This window comes from Phoca vitulina, unplaced genomic scaffold, assembly GCF_004348235.1.
Source record: "Phoca vitulina isolate PV1807 unplaced genomic scaffold, GSC_HSeal_1.0 scaffold16, whole genome shotgun sequence".
Classification (NCBI taxonomy): domain Eukaryota; kingdom Metazoa; phylum Chordata; class Mammalia; order Carnivora; family Phocidae; genus Phoca; species Phoca vitulina.
Window position 1 is genome coordinate 27,181,937 of NW_022589719.1, and position 22,542 is coordinate 27,204,478.

Sequence of the window (22,542 nt, forward strand, 5' to 3'; positions counted from 1 at the left end):
CTGCGTGGCCGCCAAATCCCCGGCGGAGCCCGGGTGCGCTAGTGCCTCCGACCCGCGCAGAAAGGTCCCAGCTCCTGGAACGTCGCGGGCAACTGGAAAGAAGAGAGAGGGCTGGAGTGATTCCGAAGCAAGTGCGGCGCGCCGTGCGTAGGGAGAGCGTGGTCTCAGCCAGACCCAAGGTCAGGGGAATCTGCCTTTATACTGAGCAGTTTAAAAGCAACGACATAAATCCCTTTTTCTGTTTTCAGTTTTCTCCCTCCCGGAGAGGTAAAAGAGAGGAGATCGGTGCTTCCGCGGCCACCCCGGGCACGTGTGGGTCAGAACGCCCCGGAGGGTGGCAAGCTAGAAGGATTCCGTCCTGAGGAGCCTGGTGCCCCCGAGCGAGAGGGGATAGCGCTGGTGGCGACATCTAAAACCACTGCCGAAACCCGGGATCGAACCAGGGACCTTTAGATCTTCAGTCTAACGCTCTCCCAACTGAGCTATTTCGGCAGCTTGTAAAAAGCGCTTTCTGTATTTCCGTAATGAAATAGTATTTGTTTGGTTGTAACATGAGGTCAGGATGAGTTCAGCTGGAGGTAAGCATTTAGCAAATATTACAGGGGCGATAAAGCCAAGCCCCTGTTTATAAACCAGAAATGACAAATGATTTTACTTTTCTCAGTTGTTTGGATTCAAGAAATGTATGTATGGAATGTATGGAAATGTATGGAACTGAACAGGAAGGCCATTTGTAAAAGGCTTCAAATGTCAAAGTCAAAAGACTTTGCAATCTTACCCCCAGAGGAGGTGTGCTGTGCATGGAGTCGCTGTATCTGTATGTTAAAAGCACTGTTCTGCTAAACCTCAATCTTTGAAATATACCTCAATTTTCGTAACCCCACCTTGGCGTTTTTAAACTTTCAAATAGACACTGTCAAAAAGTGGAATTGGCTGAGATCTCTCCCAAACTCTGAGAAGCAAGCTCTGCTTTAATAATATCCCCTAAATAGGACCTCCTCCTCCTATTTCATTATTTTGCATCTCCTGCATTCACATGTATACAATTGAACTAGCCCTAGCGCTAATTTAATCAGAATCTCTGCAGATGGGGCTCAGGATTGTGTATTTTGTAAATTGACCAGGTGAATTTAATGTGCAGCCACTCTCAGCATCCCATTCCTGAGTCTCACAAAAATGTAGCTATTACCAAGAGACCCATGTTTTAAATTGTTTACTCAACCTCTTCATGGGAATGGCCAGCTCAGAATGTCCAAAAATGAACCTATCTTTCCCTCTAAACTTACTACCACCTTCCATCTAAGTTTCCCAAGGCAGAAAAACACAATTTCCTCCCACCATCCTTCTGCTCTCCACCTATAATCAGACCCAAGTGCTGTTCATTCGAGTTCAGTATTTCTCGAATCCCTCCACTTCTCTTCATTCTTAAATCTTCCCCAACCTCTTCATTGATCTTCCTACCTGTATATCCACACTGGAACCCATCACCCTACTTAAAAATCCTTCATGGGCTCCCTAGTTGAGAGCAAAAACCAAGACTTCTATCTTTTTTTTTTTTTAATCAAAAAAGGAAACCTCAAATTTAATTTAAAGGAAAAAAATCAGAAATCGTCTGAGAAAACAACAGAACAAATCAATTCCTGAATAAAAGAGTTCTTCATCTTGGTGATCACATTTATTGAAAGGGTTAGAAAAAAATTAAAATGTCCTTTAGCTTAAGAATTTTTGAGTTATCTGCAATGCCAGGGTGGCTCAGTCAGTTAAGCGTCTGCCTTCAGCTTCGGTCATGATCCCAGGGTCCAGGGATTGAGTTGGGGTCATGATCCCAGGATCCAGGGATTAAGTCCTGCATCGGGCTCCTTGCTCAGGGGGGAGCCTGCTTCTCCCTCTGCCCACCGCTCCCCCTGTTTGTGCTCTCTCTCTCTCTCTCTGACGAATGAATAAAATCTTTAAAAAAAAAAAAAAAGGGAATTTTTGAGTTACCTGCAAATCAACTCATTTCAGGAGTGGAAGCATCCGTGGTCATTTTTTTTTTTTTTAAAGATTTTATTTATTTATTTGACAGAGAGAGACAGTGAGAGAGGGAACACAAGCAAGCAGAGTGGGAGAGGGAGAAGCAGGCTCCCCGCTGAACAGAGAGCCCGATGCGGGGCTCGATTCCAGGACCCTGGGATCATGACCTGAGCCGAAGGCAGACGCTTAACGACTGAGCCACCCAGGCGCCCCATGTGGTCATTTCTTAATATCAAAATTTACTCAGGTTTCTCTTTTGAATGTCTTCTACATTTAAAGAGGCAATCATACAAAATCTCCTATATTCCCTACACGATAAATTCTTTGTTAGTCAAGTCTCAGTGGAGGGGCAACTAGTACAACACTATCTCCCCGGACAAAAAGTATCGGAATATTCCGTTTTGCTGATTTATATATCTCTTCATATGTTTCCTCATCAATTTCTATACTAGTCAATACTAGTTCCACATCTCCCAATATCATATTTAAATGCTGATGGTAAACATGCAATCTGCCTCGAAGCTCTCTATCATTTCTCATTTTCACTTAAATTCGCTCATCCAGGCTGAGCCTGATGAGATCCAGGGGCTCTTCTATGGTGTTGGTAGTTTGCTGCTGGTCCTCGTCGTCCACCATGTTTCAAAACCCAAGACTTCTATCTTTATATGGTATATAGACTTCCATAACTTGGGTCCTTGCTCTCTCCAGCACGGTATCAGTGCTCTCTCCTTGACTCTGAATTCTAGCAATTCATGCAGCCATCCAAACTCAGGATGCTTTCCTAGAATTTGCTCTTCATCTTTGTCCATGCTGCTTTCTGTACTCTGCCCTTCCTTAACCCCTATTAAGCCTGCAACTCTCAACTCAGATACGTTCTCCTAGTTCTAGAAGCCTTCTCTGACGTGCCTCTTTCCTGTCCCTCCCCGCTCCCCATAGGCTGGTGGCCCCCTCCAGTGCTTTCACGCCATTTGTCAAACCAGACTGTAATTGCCTGTTTATCAGAGCTCTTTCTTGTCATTTGTATGCCTAATGTATGTTACATAACAGACTGGAGTCAATGTTGAAAGAGAGAAAGGAGAGACAGAGGGAAGAAAAGAGAGAGAGAGAGAGAAAGCCATATCTCAGGGCCAACTGGTTCTTTACTCACTTTTAAAATCACCTTTTTAAACTCAAATGTGACCTCTGCCAGGCTTTTTATAGAAGATTTGAGCTCTTTAGTTCTTGCCTTTAAAGATGCCTCCTGAGGCCACCCTGCCTCCTTCCCCTGAGGGATCCGTGTGAACTGAAAAGCTTGTAGGGAGGAAGACCTGAGGAAAATAATACTACATATTATTGTCTGAGCTTGGAAGGAAAAGCCATGAGAGGCTTGGAATGCTTCCCACAAGGCAGGGCAGATCACGGGGCAAAAGCTTTATAACTTTTAGAAGCAAGCTCTACATTTTGATGACAATCTTAAGAGTTTCACAAGGTATACACTTTATAGTGAATAACTTCCAAAGATTTCTACATCTCCTTTTAGGGTTGGTTTTCACTTATCTTGCCGAAAGTAGAGTAGGCCCTGAAATTTAAAGGTTTACCAATTTTTGGGGACTTCAGGGGTCCCTGACAAGGGTTATAATTTTGCTGGGTTATCATTTTGAATCATGAGTGTGGTAGGCCCTTGGGAATCCACATCACGACCCATCAGGTCATAGTAGCCCATGAAAGGACTAAAGAAGGGATTGTTAAAATGTTTCAGGTACATTTGACTGCCCCTCTTGGAGGAAGTTTTATGGCACAGTGCTATTCAAGATGGCCGGATGTAGTTCTTGCAAATAGCAGGGGTCTACTGCAATGATTTTTAGCTTGCCAGAAAAAAAAAAAAACCTTACGATCCTGAAACTTAACCATCAAGCCCAGCAATGTGAATCAGGCAAATGACTTGAACAGATGGGTGGCCTTCCTAAGAGCCAGGCTAGAAAATCTCTGGCAACATAGCTAATTTTGTGGCCACGAGAGCCCTGAGAAATCAAGGAGCCTGGAGGCTGAACTGGAAGGATGGCCCTTCCTTCAAGGACCTCCAGAGTGACGCTACCCACATCACTAAGCCTCTGGAAACAGAACTGTGCGTTACAGCCGGACGTGACCTAATCCAGGAGGAAATGACTTCACTGTCAGCTGCCTTCCAACCCAGCTTCTCCCAGAACACAAGGTTGTAGAGGTCACAGACTCGGGGGTCAAACAAACCCAGCTTTGAGTTCCAACACCGTGACTAACCGATCAGCTGTGTAACCTTAGTGAATTTATTTAAATTAGGGTTTTTCCCCCCCGGTGCCTTTCTTTGTATTTCACATGACGACTCTAACATTTACCTCTTAAAATTGTTCAAGTGTAAGCTGGACAATGTTCAGAATTCCTAACTCAGCACGCTGGACGCAAAGGCAGACGCTCAGCAGCAGGGCAGGACCTGCGTGCAGCCTCTCTGGGCCCCTTTGATTCCTTTGCCCACCCCCCCATTCCCCCGGAACTTTATAGTGAAACCCCGAACAAGCATCTTCACGGTCTTCTCTCCAAGGCCTTCAAATCAATACTCAATTGCTCATGTTTCAAAGTATAGAATTTGAATCCCTACAACAGCTAAGAATCTGAGAACCTAAATGGGCAAGAGAAATTGAATTCAAGAAAACTTTTATTTTTTGAGGTGAAACAGGCCCAACATCAAAAACACACTAGAAACGATTCCCCTCTACCAAGGGGGGGAGACACTGATGATTACATTCCATTAAAGCGGAAGGAGCTGTTAAAACTCCTCTTCTGTCCACAGGCCCTTGAGAATGTTGTCGAACAGTTGAAACATCTGGAAACCCATGCCCTGTTTTTCTTTCAATTTCTCACAAGGATCAGCTGCTGATTCCCAAGAACAAAGCAGCACCCGGCCAGTTCTCCAGCCCCTCCCACCACCACTTCTTATCTAGTAGGAGTCAAGTGAATCAGACAAACAATATGACTTTTTAAAAATTATTTAATTTAGTAGTTTTCTTGGAAAAAAAACAATAAGGCAAAAAAACCGAAAATATATATAGTTTTGTTTTGATGTGACTTCATTTCACCTGAAGGACTCAAAGCTTCTCCATTAGCAGGAATCGGACTGGGGATCAGGCTGGGAAATGTAGTGCAGATGGTGGAGGAAGAAAGGTGGGGGATAAAGCAGAGACGTTCAGTTTGGTTGAGGAATTCCTGCTCTGGCTAAAGCCCCCTGATTAGGTCAGAGCCTTGGCGGGCCTCCTTGAAAGAAACCCCAGCACAATCCCGCGCTTAGGTTGGGAATCGGGGTCTTAGGAGGAAACTCCCCAGCGGTTGCCTGTCTCTCAAGTGCATCACAGCTAGGGAGGGAGGAATGGCGAGGAGGAACAGAAGTACTAATTTACCCAGTATAAATCCAATTTCCATGCAGGGATGGCTTCCTCTGGAATGATATTTCCCCCAGGACCCACACTGGCTGAGGCTCAGCAGTTAAGGAACAGAAACGAAAAACACTAACAAAAAGCATACAAGGAAGGCACCTCAATTTGTGATCCTCAACCAAGGGTGGGCTGCACAGGGGCAGATTTCTGAACAAGACAACTAAAACAAATACAGAACACAAAATGAAGGAAGCCAGGGCCCGACAGGAGCAGTTCTACCCACCCCACATGACGGCACTTTCAGCCCCACGTCCTAGGAAGAAGTGTCTTTTGGGAATCAGCTGTGTGTGCTGGGATTTGGCCAGATGCAGAATTAAACTGGAAACTACTGTCCTGACTCTCTACCCACGCTCTTCCTAACAAAAGAAGGAAAAAAGGCAGGAAAGAGTTAGGATTTCATTTTCAAGACTCAGGTAATTAGGAGAGCAGAATTTAGACAGCAGTGGGCACTCCATGATACAGAGGGACCGAGTCCCTGTTCGGTAACTGCCGGAGATGATCCTGCTCAGGTTCTGAATCTGTCTGCCCCTAAAAGATGGAAAACAGAGGAGGCTCCAGTCCACATCAGTATCCAAGAGAGAGTACCAGGGGGACAAAGGATATCAAAAGACAAGATTCTTAATGGGAAGAAGGAAAATCAAACAAAAAAATTAGATTTTTCTCTACATATATATAATATACAGATATTTAACACATTATTTGAGAGGTGGCTCCAGTCCATGGGGCTTGAGAGATGGTGAAAACTTTTGTTTCAAATTAACTCCTTCTCTCAAATTCTGAAGTATATCAGAATGGGACAGGTAATGCTTTGCTCCACACTGGGGCACAGACCCAAACTGGTATTGCGCTGAGAGAGAGAGAGAGACAGAGAGAGAGAGAGAGAAAGGGGGAGGAGGGAGGGAGGAGCAAGAAGGGCAATGAAGAATGGGGGTGAGGAGGAACTGGGAAAGCAAAGTGGCTGGCAGTCTTTTCCATCCTGCCTTGTGCTCTCAGAAGTTCCCCATCTGAAGAAGTCCATAAAACTCCCTTGTGAGGATAACACAACCCTCCTACCAACCACCAAAGTGGCCTCCAGTTGCTGTCAAACATGGAGGACAGCAGAAGGGTATTTTACACAAGTGAGGATAGAAACTTCCAAGAAATGTCAGTCTGAGTATTCCAATCTTACAGAACAAGCCCCCTTGCAATTGTTCCGACGCTGTAGTTATCTCGGGATGGACGCCCCATGAGACTGACCCCGTGTGTGACCCCATTTCGTGACGCCATGCCTAAGCTCCCCTGCGGTCATTCACGATGCCTCCATTGGTTAAGTCTGATGTGCTCCTCGTTCAAGGAGCTTCTAAATTCAGCTCTCACTCTGAACAGCACCAAAATGCCCCTGAATCATCACCTCACGCAGACCTTGGCTGAGCAGGATACTACAGGGGAGGGTGAACGACATCATCTTAAAGTGGGGGCAGAGGGAAAAGGACGAGCCAAGACCACCGGACTCTGCAGAAGGGGAGCAGCACTACGTTCCGGCCACTAAACCTCTCCCTCCCAAACACAGGGATCTAGTGAGTCGATTTCAGTTTCAATCAGCTAAGGCAACCAGCCAATCACCACCACTGGTGTCTGCTTCTGGTGATTGATTTGGACAAAATGATTGGTTAAGACAGACAAACTGGAGGAAAGCGCTCGGTCAGAGTCCCAAACGCCCGCTTTCCTGCACATCTTCTGTCCTCTTCTCCTTTGGATCCTCCTCCTTTTTGTTGCTGCCATTTCAGAAAATGTCTGGGCATGAGGTCCAGTCCTGTTTTTCTTTACACTCCCAGTATCCTCCCCTATAAATATGGGTTAGCTCCTTGGTAACAGGGTCCTTCTTCCGCTCAAACCACAGCGCCTTATAGGGATCATAGGGAGTGCCTAAAAGGGAAAGCGGGTAAAGAAAAACAGAATGAGAGCCAGAAACACACCAAGTGATTCTCCACCCATCGAGAGAGTGGAAGACAGGTTCGTTACCATCCTCTGTGGCTTTCATAGCTTCTGCTTCTCTCTTCTTTCTGGAAAGTCTTTGCTTTTCCTCCAGGCGCTGCTTCTCAGCATTGGCTTCATCCCAGCGCCCATTTTCCATCAGTCTCTGGTCAGGCCGCAATCGGCTGTCTGTGGGGGCGGTGCCACTTTCCCAGGCGTTGAGCGTCAGAGCAAGCTCTGAGAAGTAGTACATGTTTTCTGCATTCTTCCTACAAGTAAAGGATGAGAAAGACAAAGGGTGATGCCAGAGCCCCCTTGTTAAAAGCACACTGCCAAAAGACGGCCTCCCCAAAGCTGTTCTACAGACAGACAGACTCTAGGACCAGGGCAGGTTCCCCTCATGCAGAGACCCAGACTGGACTGCTCCCCATCCCCTTCCCTGGTGTCACTCGCTCCGGGAGTTTGCTGGGCTTCTGCTGTGCTCAGCGGAGATTAGGAAGAAATTCCTTAGGAAGAATGAAACATTCTATTAAATGGAAATTCCTTATTCTTATTTCCTTTGCTTTCTTTTTAACCTCTTTCTGGGATAATCTCGGCTCTTACTATAGACTGAACATATGAGATGACAGGGGACAAATGGACTCCATCTTATTTCTGAATTCCAGTACATGACCTCAGGGACCTTTATATTGCCACTGGGTCTCGGGCTAAGTTGTTAACAGGTGGTAGGCATCTTTCTCCTCTAGCTGCTTCTGAATCATTTTGTTCTAAATTATGAATATTTTTTGGCAGATGTGACTTGATTAGTTTCAATTTTCTTGACAAGGCACATTACAACTCAAATCATACAGTGACAGCCTTCTGGTAATCTCTCCAAAGGTTCTGAGTTCCCTGGCTTGATCCCTCACATGATTAAGCGGGAAGGAAGGCAGAAATGCCATCAGTACTGCTCCAAGGATGAGGCCAAAGTACTAGCTGGACAGCATACATACTGATACTCACGGTAAAGGGTTCCTTTTCCAGAGCAGGACCCTGCTTTCCTCTGCCTCATGGCCTCTCTGCCGAGCATCACCTCCATTTTCCCCAACGACTGGCTGTACTTTGAAACAATCCATTTTCTCATCCCATGTCCCCAGAAGGGCAAAGTGAACTTTTCCTGATGGATCTGTCACTTCCCCTGTCACCTACAAGGATGGAGAGTAGGGCTTTGGAGTACAGCATTCACTGTGGGTTAGCTTACCTGACTAGTCTGGAAACAAAAGTCCTACAGTCAATACTGGTTAAATTTTGCTACAACAAACACCACGGAGCACCCAAATTATTTTGGTATACTTTTTTGAGCTGCTTAAAGTAAATGAGCCATGAGTTGGGGTTTCATCATTTTGTTGTACAGGCATTATTGTTGCAATGATATATGCAGGAAAATGATCTGAATGGTACTCAGAATTATGGTACTTTCTTCTCTCTATGATATTCTCTTCTCTCTGGTATTTCCTTCTTTCTTCAGAGACAGCCACAGACAGATTTAAATCCCCAGATCTTCTTCACTCTCCATCAAACTCATGACGCAATTCCACTGTGGTGGTGACACAGGACTTGCGCTTAGACCTCACAGTGGTCAAACCGCCCATCCTTCTTCCTGAAATCCTACTGGTCCTTCCTCTGTGTTCCCATTTCCAATCTCTCCTTGCTCTTGACTTTCACTTTCTTACTTAATGTCTTTACCAGAAAAGACAATGATTTAGTTTGGTAATGCAATCTAGTCCTCCTTCCTGCTGACTTTCTCCTTTACCTCTCCTTTTTTTTTTCAAATCACCACATACATATTTAGGAGATATATATATACACGTTTAGACTATCTCTTCATCCATCATCTACACCAGCCCCCAAAGAGTAGGATTTCTAAGGGACACACACTAAGGAAAAACATTTAAACTCCAACTTCTCTTACCTTTCTTGCTACATCACGAGAGAAGTAGCTATAAGGAACAAATTTAAGATTGCACTTGTCTCCCGTCTTGTGATTCACAATATCAATTTCACCAGACTATAAAATAAAAAGCATCATGGATTGATTTTATTAAGAACGGAGGACTTGAGTATCTGCCAGACCCCATGCCTCATAATTCTTCCCTTTTCCATCATGTACTCTCAGACTCCCTTGCTTAAGGGTCTCAGCCGACTCCAAAAAGCTGTGAAATCCCTTTGGAACCTTGGTATTCCAGGTTAGGATCAAGACCAAATGGCCTTCTGGCTTTCTGTCAATCACGTGTCACATGTTCGGTGGCATGATTTGCCTTTCAGCACATATGTTAATATTCACATAATAATTTACCTTTCCAAACCAACCCCCCACTCATACCCTTCATGAACTCTGTGCTTAAATCAAAGTACTCTACTCACGATTCCAAGGTTACATATAGTGGGCCTTTCTACACTTTATTCATTTTCTCCTCCTTTCTATCTTCTAAATCCCAAACCACGTTAAGACTCAGCTTGGGGTGCCTGGGTGGCTCAGTCAGTTAACTGTCTAACTCTTGGTTTCGGCTCAGGTCATGATCTCAGGGTCATGAGATCAAGCCCTGCATTGGGCTCTGTGCTCAGTGTGGAATCTGCTTGAGATTCTCTCTCTCTCCCCTCTCCCTCTGCCCCTCCCCTCGCTTGCCCCCGCCTCTCTAAAATAAACAAACAAATAAATATAATCTTTAAAAAAAAAAACAGTATTCCTTTTCTGAATTTACTGCAACCATTGTCTTAAGAGCAGACTGACAATTAGATGTTATCTTAGTACAGCTCTTAACACTAACGTATTTTGTTAATACTTTTCAATCTATACGTATTTGTCATGTTATCTGCAATGATATGATAATTCTTGAAGGACAATGTCTTATCTGGCTTTGTATCCCCAAGACCTGGCACTTTGCCTAGCAGTAAATGTCTGATGAATAATGAAAGGATGAAGAGTAGCAGCCGTGTTTATTATTCTGTTGTACTTTCATAGTAGCCAACACAGTCCTGGTAGAGTAGTCACGGAATGAATGTTATAAATTGGTCATTTACAAAAAATAATTTGTGGTATAGAAACTTGGGAGGTCAGGGTAGGGCTTCTGGCTGAGAGCAATTCCTTAGGAGACACAGGTAAATCCGTAACAACAGTCTGGGGCCAGTTCACATGTCCTTGATACCGCACAGACGTACCTACGAATGTATTCTTCTGAACTTTGGGCACCTCTGCTTACCTGATCTATCCACAACTTGCCCACGATAATGTTGTGCACCGTCGTGGTAACCTTCTTCCAAGTGTAATGGTGCCCAGTTGCATGGAAAATACAGTGGATGCTACCTGGGAACAGAGATAGATACACAAATTAAGTCAAATATTAAAACAATAGCACCATGTTAGCTACAAATAACAATGGATTGATTTTCTTCTATCAATATTTCTTACTTTTAAAAGGAAAACAATAAACCAAAAAGGATTTATAATCTTCTTAAATGTTGGAAGCACTGATTGAATTTTTTCACTTCATTTTTAAATTTATGAATAAACTATAACTAAATGATGACAAACACTGACAACTGATAGAGCTTAGCTAGGAAGCAATATTCTGCAATTGCAGAAATAAAAATGAAAGCAAAAGCTCCAATCTTTTCACCAACTGTGCCTGCCATACACATTGCAAAATTTACAGGAACAGGTCAAATCTGCCCCAACATGAAAAAATAAAATTGAACTGCGAAAAGGAGCACACACTGGTAGTCAGGCCTGAGGGCCAGGCCCTCTTGTTAGTAACTAGCTGTGTGACCTTAAGTAAACCACTTTTCTAAGGGCATTAACAGTAATGGAGTAGTGGATAGAGCAAGGGCTTTGGAATCAGGCAGAACTGGACTGAATCCTGGCTCCAACACTCATTAGAGGTGTGAACCTGGGCTGTATAATAAAGAATCTGTCTGATCTTTGTCCACGGTGTTCGGGAGGGAACCTCTAAACCCTTGGACTTTCCCAAGTGATAGTAGTATCTGTGTTATTCATGGGGGCCCTGATAGTTTAAGCCAATGAGGTAACATGGTGGGCCCCTGGATAGCTTATGCTCAGGATGAGGCCAGGCCAGAAAGATCAACCATTACAGACTTGGGGCCCTGAATCACTTGCTATCAGCCGGACCTCCCGATCTCCTGGGAATGGTATTCCCTTCCCTCCAGGGAGGGAAGGAGACCTGGGTATTGAGTGTAGTCATGTGGCCAATGGCTCAATCATGCCCACCTAATGAAACCCTAGTAAAATCTCTGGACAATGAAGTTTGGTGCGGCTTCCTGGTTGGTGAACACATCAATGTGCGAGGAGGATCATGTGCCCTGATTCCATGGGGGAAGGCATGGAAGCTCTATGTTCAGGACACTTGCAGACCTTGCCTTATGTGTCTCTCCATTTGGCCGGTCCTGATTTATACCCTTTATAATAACTATGATAGTGAGGATAGTTCTTTCTTGGGTTCTATGAGTCATCCTAGCAAATTATCAAAACTGAAGCCAGTTGATCAGAAGTACAGAGGGCCTGGGAAGCCCCAAACTTGTGGCTGGCACCTGCGGTGAGGGCGGTCTTGTTGGAGCCTGTGCCCTTGACTTATGGGGTCTGCATGAATCTGGGTGGTTAGCAACAAAATGCATGAGAGTACTATATCCTGCAGATGTTTTATAATTTCCCTAGGCCTCAGCTTTATTATCTGTACACTTGGGATAAGCACACCTTGTTGTGCAGTAAATACAGTTTATCTGCGCAGTAAGATGCTTGAAACATAATCGGCACTCAGGACATAATCAGGACATAATAAACTTCTCTTGTCCCTATGAGTTCATTTCGCATACCAAACCAAAAAGTGAGGTGAACAGAAGTGACTAGAGATTCAAAATAATTAAGAACTTATACATATATACAAGAACTATATATATATATATATATATATATATATATGTATATCTTTTTTTAAAGATTTTATTTATTTATTTGAGAGAGAGAGCACACACGCACATGTACGAGTTGGGGGGCGGCGGGGGCAGAGGGAGAGTGAATCCCAAGCCAACTCCGTGCTCAGCGTGGAGCCCGACGTGGGGCTCAATCCCAGGACCCCGAGAATGTGACCTGAGCCAAAATCAAGAGTCAGATGCGTAACCAACAGAGCCACCCAGGCGCCCCTCTCTGTCTATCTTTATATACATGTTGACTAATACAGTCAGTTACAGTACCAGGGTAAGTCTAAGCTCCCTCTGCAACCACTAATGAACAGGAGACTAATTATGTGTCTTTCTCTCTTTCTCGTACAAGAGATTAAAAGAGCCCTGCTGGCGGCAGCAGTGATGACGACGAGGCCAAGGACAACAGCAGCGGCTCTGCTGGCAGCACCCGCTGTGTCCCAGGCACTGGGCTGTGCTCTCCTCAACTATTAGCTCATTTAATCTTCACAACCACCTTTCAAATATCTGTGCCACCTAAACATATGCTAAGTTTCCTGCTCAATACCTCTTCCACTGCGACTGCTGTCTAAAGCCACCATCAGGGGCACCTGGGTGGCTCAGTCGTTAAGCGTCTGCCTTCGGCTCAGGTCATGATCCCAGGGTCCTGGGATCGAGTCCCGCATCGGGCTCCCTGCTCAGTGGGAGCCTGCTTCTCCATCTGCCTGCCGCCCCCCCGCTCGTGCTTGCTCGCTCTCTCTGACAAATAGATAAAAAAATCTTAAAAAGAAAATAATAAAGCCACCATCATCTCTTGCCTGAAGCTAACAACTCTGTTTTGGTCCCAGCTTCTACCACAGTCACCTTTGAGTCTCTGGTCAAAGCGATCCGTTTAAAACATGTCAAGTCAACTTACCACACTGTATAAAATCTCTCAGTTTCTTCCCACTGCAATGAAAACAAAACTCAACTCCTTTCCCTGCTGTACAAAACCCTACAAGATCTGGCCCCCGTCGACTCCTCAGATCGCACTCGGAAGCTGCTGTGGCCTTTGTGCTTCTCGAGCATGCTGTGCTCGCTCCCCTCTCAGGGGCCTTTATCTTTAAGGGGTTCTCTCTGCTGGGACACTCTCCTCCAGATCTTCTTCTGGTTGGCTTCTTTTCATTAATTAGCTCTCTGCTGCAATGTAACCTCTTCAGAGAGAACTTCCTTGGTGACCTTGTCCAAGGAACCACCACAAACACATTCATTTCTCCACCACTCACCCCTATCTCTGCTTGCTCTATTTCTTCATAGAATTACCACTATATAAAATTAAATAATTATTGACAATAATTATTATCTAGGTGTTTGTTTAATTTTATGTCTGCTTAAGAGGAGAATGCAAGCTGGGGCATCTGGGTGGCTCAGACGGTTAAGGAACCAGCTCTTGATTTTGGCTCAGGTGACCATCTCAGGGTCTTGGGATCAAGCCCCACACTGGGCTGCATGCTGGGCATGGAGTCTGCTTGAGATTCTCTCTCCCCCTGCTTCTGCCCTCCCCCACCCCCCACTCACACACTCTCTTTCTCTGCAAAAAAAAAAAAAGGGAAAGAAAAGAACGTAAGCTAAGTGAGGGCAAAGTGGCTCTTGTCCACCATTACATACCCAGAGCACCGAGAACCGTTTCTGGCATACAGCGTGCACTCAAATACCTGCGGACACCTCAGCTCCGGGCACTGTTATCCCCCATATTTGTTTCTATTGCTGCTGGAACCAATTGCCACAAACTTTACAGCTTAAAACAACACGGTTGTTAAATTGTTACATTTCTGGAAGTCAGAAGTCTAAAATTAAGTGTCAACAGGGGCTGTGTTCCTCTGAAGGCTCTATGGGAGATCCATTTTCTTGCCTTTTCCAGCTACCAGAGGCCACCCACATTCTCCAGCCTGTGGTCTCTTCCCAATGTCACTCCTGCTTCTGTTGTCACTGCCCCTGATTCTCCAGCCTCCCTCTCATAAAAACCTTTGTGATTGTATTTGAGCCTATAGAAACACTCCAGAATTGTCTCCCCATCTCAAGATCTTTAATTTAACCACACCTACAAAGTTCCTTTCACTATGATATGTTAGATATTCACAGGTTCCAGGGATTAGGATGTGGACATTATTTGTAAATGAGGAGAGCATTATTTAGCCTACCACATCCCCCTTTTATCAACAAAGACCCTGAGCTCAAAGAGGTAATTTTCCCAAGGTCACAGAGCTAGTAAGGGCCAGAGATGAAGTTCAGAGTAAGATCAGAATGTCTGCACTGCCCAATACCATAATCTTATGTCCCACCCTGCTAATGTACCTGTTGTTCTGTAGAGTGTCCCCTTCCAGCTCCCAGGGATAGTGGAAAAACAAAGAAAGCCCCATGACTGCCTTCCTTTATATAATATTTATGTCTCGGAGACTTGACAGTAAGTTAAAGATCTAAAAATTGAGGCACTTAAAATATATGAAAAGGAAGATAGGCACTTCAGAATAGTCAAGTAAGGACTTTATATATCTGTTCCTCAGTAAAATCAATAAGAACACTAGGCAAAAATAATCAGAATCAACTTTTTCAGAACTCTACTAAGAAAAATGAGCTTTGTGGCATTTTAACTTGCCCTCTTTCCATCCTCCTCTCCCCAGCTTGGCAGTAGCCTTGAAAACCAGCAGCCTCACAATCATGGTAGACATGAAAACCAGCAAGCAGCCTAGCAAACACTGGAGGCAGCAGATGGTATGAAGCTCCCCAAAAGCTCAATCTCCAAGGAACTGTCACTATCTGACCTGTCTGGTGGTTCCTGCGGAAGGGTTTATCTTTATTTGACGTGACTTAGCATCTGCTCACCTCAAACAGCCTTTTCCCAGGGGTGACAGACAAAACAACCAATGACAATTGTTTAACACAGTAGCTGCCTGAGGTGGTGTTCACAATTGGAGCAGTTAAGGGGGCCCCTGGGTGGCTCAGTTGGTTGAGCATCCGACTTTTGGTTTTGGCTCAGGTCATGATCTCAGGGTCGTGACATCGAGCCCTGCATTGGGCTCCGCACTGAGCATGGAGTTTGCTTGGGATCCTCTTTTTCCCCTCCCCCTCTGCCCCTTCCCCGGTTGCTCTCTCTCTCTAAAACAAAACAAAACAAACAAAAAAACAAAACCCCACAACTGGAGCAGTTAAAGAAATAATGGCCCAAAATTCCAAATTTGATGAAAAACATTCATCTACATATCCAAGAGGCACAATGAACTCCAACAGGATAAACTCAAAGAGCACCATGCCAGAACCCATCATAATCAAACCACTGAGAGACAAAGACTCTTGAAAGCACTAAGAGAGAAGGGATGCATCACATATACATGATCCTCAATAAGATTATCAGAAACTTCAGAGGCCAGAAGGCAGTGGGGTGACATAACCAATAATGCTGAAAGAAAAAAATTTAGCAAACCAAGAATTCTATAGCCAGCAAAACTATCCTTCACAAAGAACTTAAGACATTTTCAGACAAACAAAAACTTAAAGAATTCATAGCTAGCCGATCTTCAATAAATATACTAAAGGAAGTCTTTCAGGATGAAATGAAAGGACACTGGACAGCAACTTAAATCTCCATTAAGAAGAGACTGGTAAGCCACTTAACGAGTGGCTTAGTTAAGCATCTGCCTTCAGCTCAGGTCATGATCCCCAGGTCCGGGGGAGCCCCGCATCAGGCTCCCTGTTCAGCATGGAGTCTGCTTCTCCTTCTGTCCCTCCCCCTCCCCATGCTAACTCTCTCTCTCTTTCAAATAAATTAATAAAATCTTTTAAAAAAAGAAGAGACCAATAAAGGTAACTATAATTAAACTATTAAAAAATAACAGTATATATTTTTTGTTTGCAACTTTTTTTATGCTATATGATTTAAAAGACATGCCTATAAAGCAAGTTATAAAACTATGCTGATGAGATTATAATGTATGAAAACAATTTACATGAAAATAAAAACACAAAGGAAGAAAAAGGTACTGGATCTATATTGTTGCAAAGTTTTTGTGTACTATTGAAATTAAATTAGTATTAATCTGAACAAGATGCTTAGATGTTAATTGTACTATCCAGGATAACTGCTATAAAAATACCTTTAAAAATATAGTAAAAGAAATAACAATGGAATTAAAATGGTAAACTAGAAAAGTATTTAACATAAAAGAAGGAACTTACAGAGGAAGAGAGAACAAAAAAAAGACAGAAGATACACAGAAAACAAAAACTAACAAATAAAAAACCCAAAAAACAAAAATGGCAGATATAAATCCTACCTAATCAGTAATTAATTATAAGTAATCACTCTAATCAAAAAGTAGAAATTGCAAGAATGTTTAAAATATATAAGGGGAATTTTTGTACTAAAATGCCACTCGGGAGCAAAATTCAAGGTCCATGGAGACCCACAGTGTCACTGACGCAGAGATTCAGGCTGACTGGTTGTTTCATTCATATTCCCTAATTGTGATTCTCCTTGGGTTAGAGAGCTCCAACACTATAAAATAACACCCATTTAAATGTGTCTTTTTAGGGGCCCCTGACTGGCTCAGTTGGTAGAGCATGCAGCTCTTGATCTCGGGGTTGTGAGTTTGAGCCCCACACTGGGTGTAGAGAAAATTACTTATTAAATTATTACTTAAAAATAACAATCTTAAAACAAATAAATACCTATATACATAAATATGTCTTTCCTTTTTTTCTTTTTTCTTTATTTTTAAAGATTTTATTTACTTATTTGACAGCGAGAGACAGCAAGAGAGGGAACACAAGCAGGGGGAGTGGGAGAGGGAGAAGCAGGCTTCCAGCAGAGCAGGGAGCCCAATGTGGGGCTCAATCCCAGGACCCTGGGATCATGACCTGAGCCGAAGGCAGATGTTTAATGACTGAGCCACTTAGGTGCCCCCTTTTCTTTCTTTTTTTTTTTTTTTAAGATTTTTAAAATTTATTTATTTGTCAGAGAGAGAGAGAGAGAGAACAAGCAGGGGGAGCTACGGAGGGAGAGGGAGAAGGAAGCTCCCCACTGAGCAGGGAGCCCGATGCAGGGCTCGATCCCAGGACCCTGGGATCATGACCTGAGCTGAAGGCAGATGCTTAACCAACTGAGCAACCCAGATGCCCCATTTCTTTCTTTTCTTTTAGAGAGAGAGAGAATATGGGCATGTGGGTGAGGGGGAGAGGGAGAGAGAGAATCCTAAGCAGGCTCCATGCTCAGTGTGGAGCTCAATGTGGGACTCGATCTTACGACCCTGAGATCAATGATCTGAAATCAAGAGTAGGATACTTAACCAACTGAGCCACTCAGGTGCCCCAAATGTGCCTCTTTCAACTTTAAGGCTACCACCTGGTTCTAATACCCTGGAACTTGATGAGCAAATTCACATGTACCCTCTGCCACTGTCTTCATTTTGCACGCTTCCATTATGTTTTCTAGAAGCATTCTTCTTTCTAGATTGCAGGAGTTCTAAGTTTTCTAATCTATTTTACAAGGAGACTCAGACTCCCTGCCACCACTTCCAAAAACCATCTGTTTGCCTACTCACTCACAACCCTGTCCAAATATTGTTCTTCAGTGACATCTACTGGTTTAACAATTTACCCTAGGAGAGTCGAGTGCCATTGCAAATGTAAAAATTTCACTGAAGGATTCTCCTTCCAAGTCACTGATCCAAAATATTAAATACAGCCATCCCCAGGGCCAATGTCCAGAAATCCCACGCTCTGTACTTGAGTTTCCTGTCACTATGTCAATTCTTTGTTCAGTCTCCCTATGAAAACTGGGATCTTTGCTTTGCTCACTTATACTTCCGGCCTGGTATATGGCAGGTGCTCAGTATTTAATGGATGGAGGGACTTAAGACAACACAACCTGGTGACCTGAATCCTTAAATAACCATAGGAATGGAATCCTATCAAAGATAATTTTTTAACTCTAAAAAGTTAGATCCACCACATATACCATGTTCATATAGTTATTTACCCCTCAGGGAACTCTATATTAGTCAAATCATAGAGAAAATGTATCACTGGTAGATTTACTGCTATTTTATTGCTATTTATGAGATGTATCGCTACTTTTAAACAAGCTCCCCCTACTTGTTCTCTCTCTCTCTCTGACAAATAAATAAATTTTAAAAATCTTAAAAAAAAAAAAAAAAGAAAAGGCAGCTCCTTAGAATTAAAATCCATCCCTTTGGAGATCCTCAGGGGGCCTCAAACTTCTCCATGGGTGAAAGTCATATTGTAATATGACCATTAACATCCTAGTTCTGCAAATTAGGTTAGAACACCCCAGGCTTTACTACTCTTTTTTTCTTTTTTTAAAGATTTATTTATTTATTTGAGAGAGCGAGAATGAGAGAGAGAAAGAGTACATGAGAGGGGGGAGGGTCAGAGGGAGAAGCAGGCTCCTCGCCAAGCAGGGAGCCCGATGAGGGACTCGATCCAGGGACTCCAGGATCATGACCTGAGCCGAAGGCAGTTGCTTAACCAACTGAGCCACCCAGGCGCCCCAGGCTTTACTACTCTTAACCTAATGCTTCTGAAATTGTTAGCATCAAAGACAGTTAAGCAATTTGAACCTTTTCTAAGGTCTTCAGTGAACATCAAGACCAAAATCCCTCAGTCACCTTTGATCTAAGAGTCTTTTGCATATCAACCACGAGGCCCTAGAGCTAACACTCCAGTTTCTTTTCTCCTTTTAATATATCACAAACATTCCTGCATTTGTTTTCTGGCTAATTTTTTTTTCTAGAAACTTTCTCATTTCTATACCTGCTACATTTTGTATTTCTGAGAGAAAGGGGAATTTACTGAAGAAGACGACTCTAACCCAGCACTAAGGCTACGCCTCATGACAGACTAGAACTGGGAAATGGAAGGCCACCGGGAGCTTAGGCAGTTACCCTGTCGGCTCTGTCTCTAGGGAGCTACTTGGTTTCTTTCTGTCTGCTCTGTGTTTCTTTTTCAGCATTCACTCTTCTGGACACACACGGCCAAATGTGGCTGCTCTGGTTCAAGAGAACCTCGAGAATCTCTACTACACTTTGTGAATAATCTCATTTCCCCTAAAGTATAGACTCTCCAATACTGCATATTAGAAGTCCTATTCCCAGGCCTGATCTTTTTCATGTTGGTGCACAATAAATTTGTAATCCAATAAGATCTTTTAAAATAAAGTTTCATCTTACCTGGAGTTCAGCCATTCATAAATGATACTTCACCCTTCCAGTGGTGGAAGAGAGAGGGGAGAAAGGAGAGGAAAAGGGGAGGGACCACCCGAGAAACCTAACCTTGCAGTCACAGGAACTGTGATTTATGGAGTGAAGCTAAGCTGATTGCTAGAGTAGTGGGGGCAACAACACCGGTTAAGAGAAAGAGTTTTAAGCATGCTAGATTTTATATTCTAAAATAATACTTAAAGATTTATTAGATATAACTAAGAAGAAGCATTTATGACTGGATGGATCCTTAAAGAATCTCATGCCTCCTCACTCATTTGATCGCTAAGAAGTGAAATGACCTGCCCAAAGCTGGCGAGTTAAGGTTCAGTACCCAAATCAGATTTCTAGTCTCCTATTAAACCAGTGACCACTTCTTTCATGCCAGAAAATCTTTCTTTTTTACACAGATGGCAGCCTTACCGAGGGGCATGATGGAGAGGTATTTGCCTCGGAATTTGCTGGTGATTTTGATTTCCTGACGCAATGTCCAGCCATTTTTGGACTCGGCATGGTGTGCAGCAGCAGGGGGATGATGACTCACCTTGAAGAAATCAGTGGTTCAAATTAAGACGGAGGAAAGGAGAAGGAAAAGATACTGCCTATGAATTGGTGATAAAACACCCAAAACGCACGCATGACATTTTTATACCCACAACAGTAGGTGAACACCAGGGCCTCCAGTGTTGAAGCCCTAAAGGAAAAGAAGGCAGTCTGGAATGACAGGACTGGAATTTCTGCAAATATAACACCCAGAGGTATCAACCAAAACCATCCCTTTCTTCAAAGTAAATGTGTCACAGTCCTGAGGCTCCTTTACCTGCTCACAGAGGGAGCGGTACCCATTCTCCTCTAATCGGTCCAGCTCGAAAGTCTCCCCAAGGAGTGGGTTGAATGGCTTGCTGGTACGGAAGACAGTAGTGGAGTAGGAGGACACGGTGAAAGCTGCAACGTAACAGAGCTGTTCTAGAGAGTTCTCACATTTTGCAGCTCGGTCTAACAGCTCATGGTATTCCAGATCTTCAGTAAGGCGCTGAAGCATGGATAAGGGCTCATTAAAGTTCACCTGTCAGGAAAAGAACAGATTTAAAAACTTTGCCCACACATCTATAAGAGACAGTTGAATGTTTCTGCAGGTAGAGAGACATATCGTGATGTCGAGATGATAAAGCCAATCACTGGGAAGAAAAGAGGCCTCTGCTCAGGAGACCAGCTCTAAGATCTAACCTACAAGTGACGCACTCTCCCTGGTCAACTGTCCTTGTCAATGAGCGGTATAAATCACTGTTTTCAATTATTTCACTAACTGTAAGCTCTTTGAGATGGGAACCGTGCCTCTTCGTTCATCCCTGCATATCCGAGAGCCATTGATGCCTCATCCATAGGAAACCATCATCAAATAGGTATAGAAAGAATGAATAAAAGAAGAAATGTATTTTAGCACAAGTATACTCAGAGAGGAAGTAAGGTATTTAAAATTCTTGAGGAAGAAAAGAAAGGGTAGTAAATTACAAGTACAGGCTTGTCCCGACTGGTGAAAAGAAAACATTACAAAAGTTAGCTTCTACTCCTGGATGAGACAATTGCTAATTTTTTTTTTTTAAGATTTTATTATTTTTTTTGTGAGAGCGAGCGAGCTCAAGCGGGGGGAGGGGCAGAGGGAGAGGGAGAAGCAGACTCCCGCTGAGCAAGGAGCCCGACATGGGTCTCGATTCCAGGACACTGGTGTCATAACCTGAGCTGAAGGCAGACACTTAACTGACTGAGCCACCCAGCCGCCCCTCAATTGCTAATTATTGATTCAGTTCTACATCAGGCCAGGATTCTGGTTTCTTCTCTGAGGCTGGACAGTTGTGTTCTGAACAGGAGTGCTCATGATGGGGGCTCACTGGGGGCTTCGGGTGTTTCTGCCTTTCAAGTTTCAGAGCCAACTTAGGGCTCTCAACCACAGGATGAAGAAAGTGTGTGTGTGCTTCTGTAGGGCAGATGTTCATTCATTCATTTATCCCCTTACGCATTCCACAAATATTTAGTGAGCCCTCATGTTTGCCAGACCCTGTACCCCCGCTGGGTATAGAGAGACGTGAACAAAAGAGACATTATCTCTCCATCCCCCCAAAAAAGAGTTAATTTCTAAATTGACTGGAATTTAAGAGGACTTTACTACTTAAAAAATCACTATAAAAAACAGGTTAGGTTCCCAGGCTAGCCCACAAAGCTTACTTTAGCTTTACAATACAGCAATCTCGCTGAACAAGCCTGCATATCATTAGCCTGAGTTCTGAACCCAGAGAACAGAGGAAGGAGGAAAACAATTCCCTTTCTATTGACTAGCGCTGGCCTAGAGCAATATTTCAGTTAAAACAAACAAAAACACTTCTCTTTCCTGCGGTCCCACCTCTTTTTCCACATTTTTGTCCAACCTCCTACCCACCAATCTCTGAGCCACATAGTACCCTAATATTTACTGCCCTCCCAATTGTGAACTGTCTCGTAATTTCTACTATAATAAGCTTTAAAAAGGAAAAAATTTACCTGAGATGCCATTACCCAAAGATAACCATTATATTTTCATGTTTATTTCTATGCATTTATACATTTAAAAAATGAAAAATAGGCTATGGCCTGCTTTTTCTCTGAGAAATATATCCAGCATTTCTCTGTGAAAATTTCCCAGTGAACACAGAGCCACCGGACCAACAATAGAACACTCCCCTTTTGGGGGGCGCCTGGGTGGCTCAGTCAGTTAAGTGTCTGCCTTCAGCTCCGGTCATAATCTCAGGGTCCTGGGATCGAGCCCTGCATTGGGCTCTCCACTCAGTGGGGAGTCAGCTTCTCCCTCTCACTCTCCCCTCTGTGCTCTCTCTCTCTCTCTCAAATAAATTACAAATTAAAATCTAAAAAAAAAAAAGAACACTCCTCTTTTGGGA

The 22,542-nt window shown here is 43.6% G+C and overlaps 1 protein-coding gene, 1 non-coding gene and 1 pseudogene across 2 annotated transcripts in view; all 3 read right to left on the reverse strand.

The window, feature by feature from the left end:
• Window positions 1-419: 419 nt before the first annotated feature.
• Window positions 420-492, reverse strand: TRNAF-GAA. The gene has a single exon. It is a non-coding gene; the product is annotated as a tRNA-Phe (tRNA).
• A 1,848-nt stretch (window positions 493-2,340) lies between these two features.
• On the reverse strand, window positions 2,341-2,649 carry LOC116638692 (annotated as a pseudogene).
• A 2,352-nt stretch (window positions 2,650-5,001) lies between these two features.
• The window catches only part of OSBP (oxysterol binding protein), a 34,011-nt gene continuing 16,470 nt past the window's right edge, over window positions 5,002-22,542 (reverse strand). Inside the window, exons 8-14 of the mRNA XM_032414226.1 lie at window positions 20,433-20,678; window positions 20,036-20,156; window positions 10,649-10,752; window positions 9,361-9,456; window positions 8,412-8,593; window positions 7,458-7,678; window positions 5,002-7,361 (exon numbers count right to left, since the gene is read on the reverse strand). Of these exons, the coding sequence (XP_032270117.1) occupies window positions 7,219-7,361; window positions 7,458-7,678; window positions 8,412-8,593; window positions 9,361-9,456; window positions 10,649-10,752; window positions 20,036-20,156; window positions 20,433-20,678 (1,113 nt within the window). The 3' untranslated portion in view covers window positions 5,002-7,218. The remainder of the gene's footprint in view (window positions 7,362-7,457; window positions 7,679-8,411; window positions 8,594-9,360; window positions 9,457-10,648; window positions 10,753-20,035; window positions 20,157-20,432; window positions 20,679-22,542) is intronic.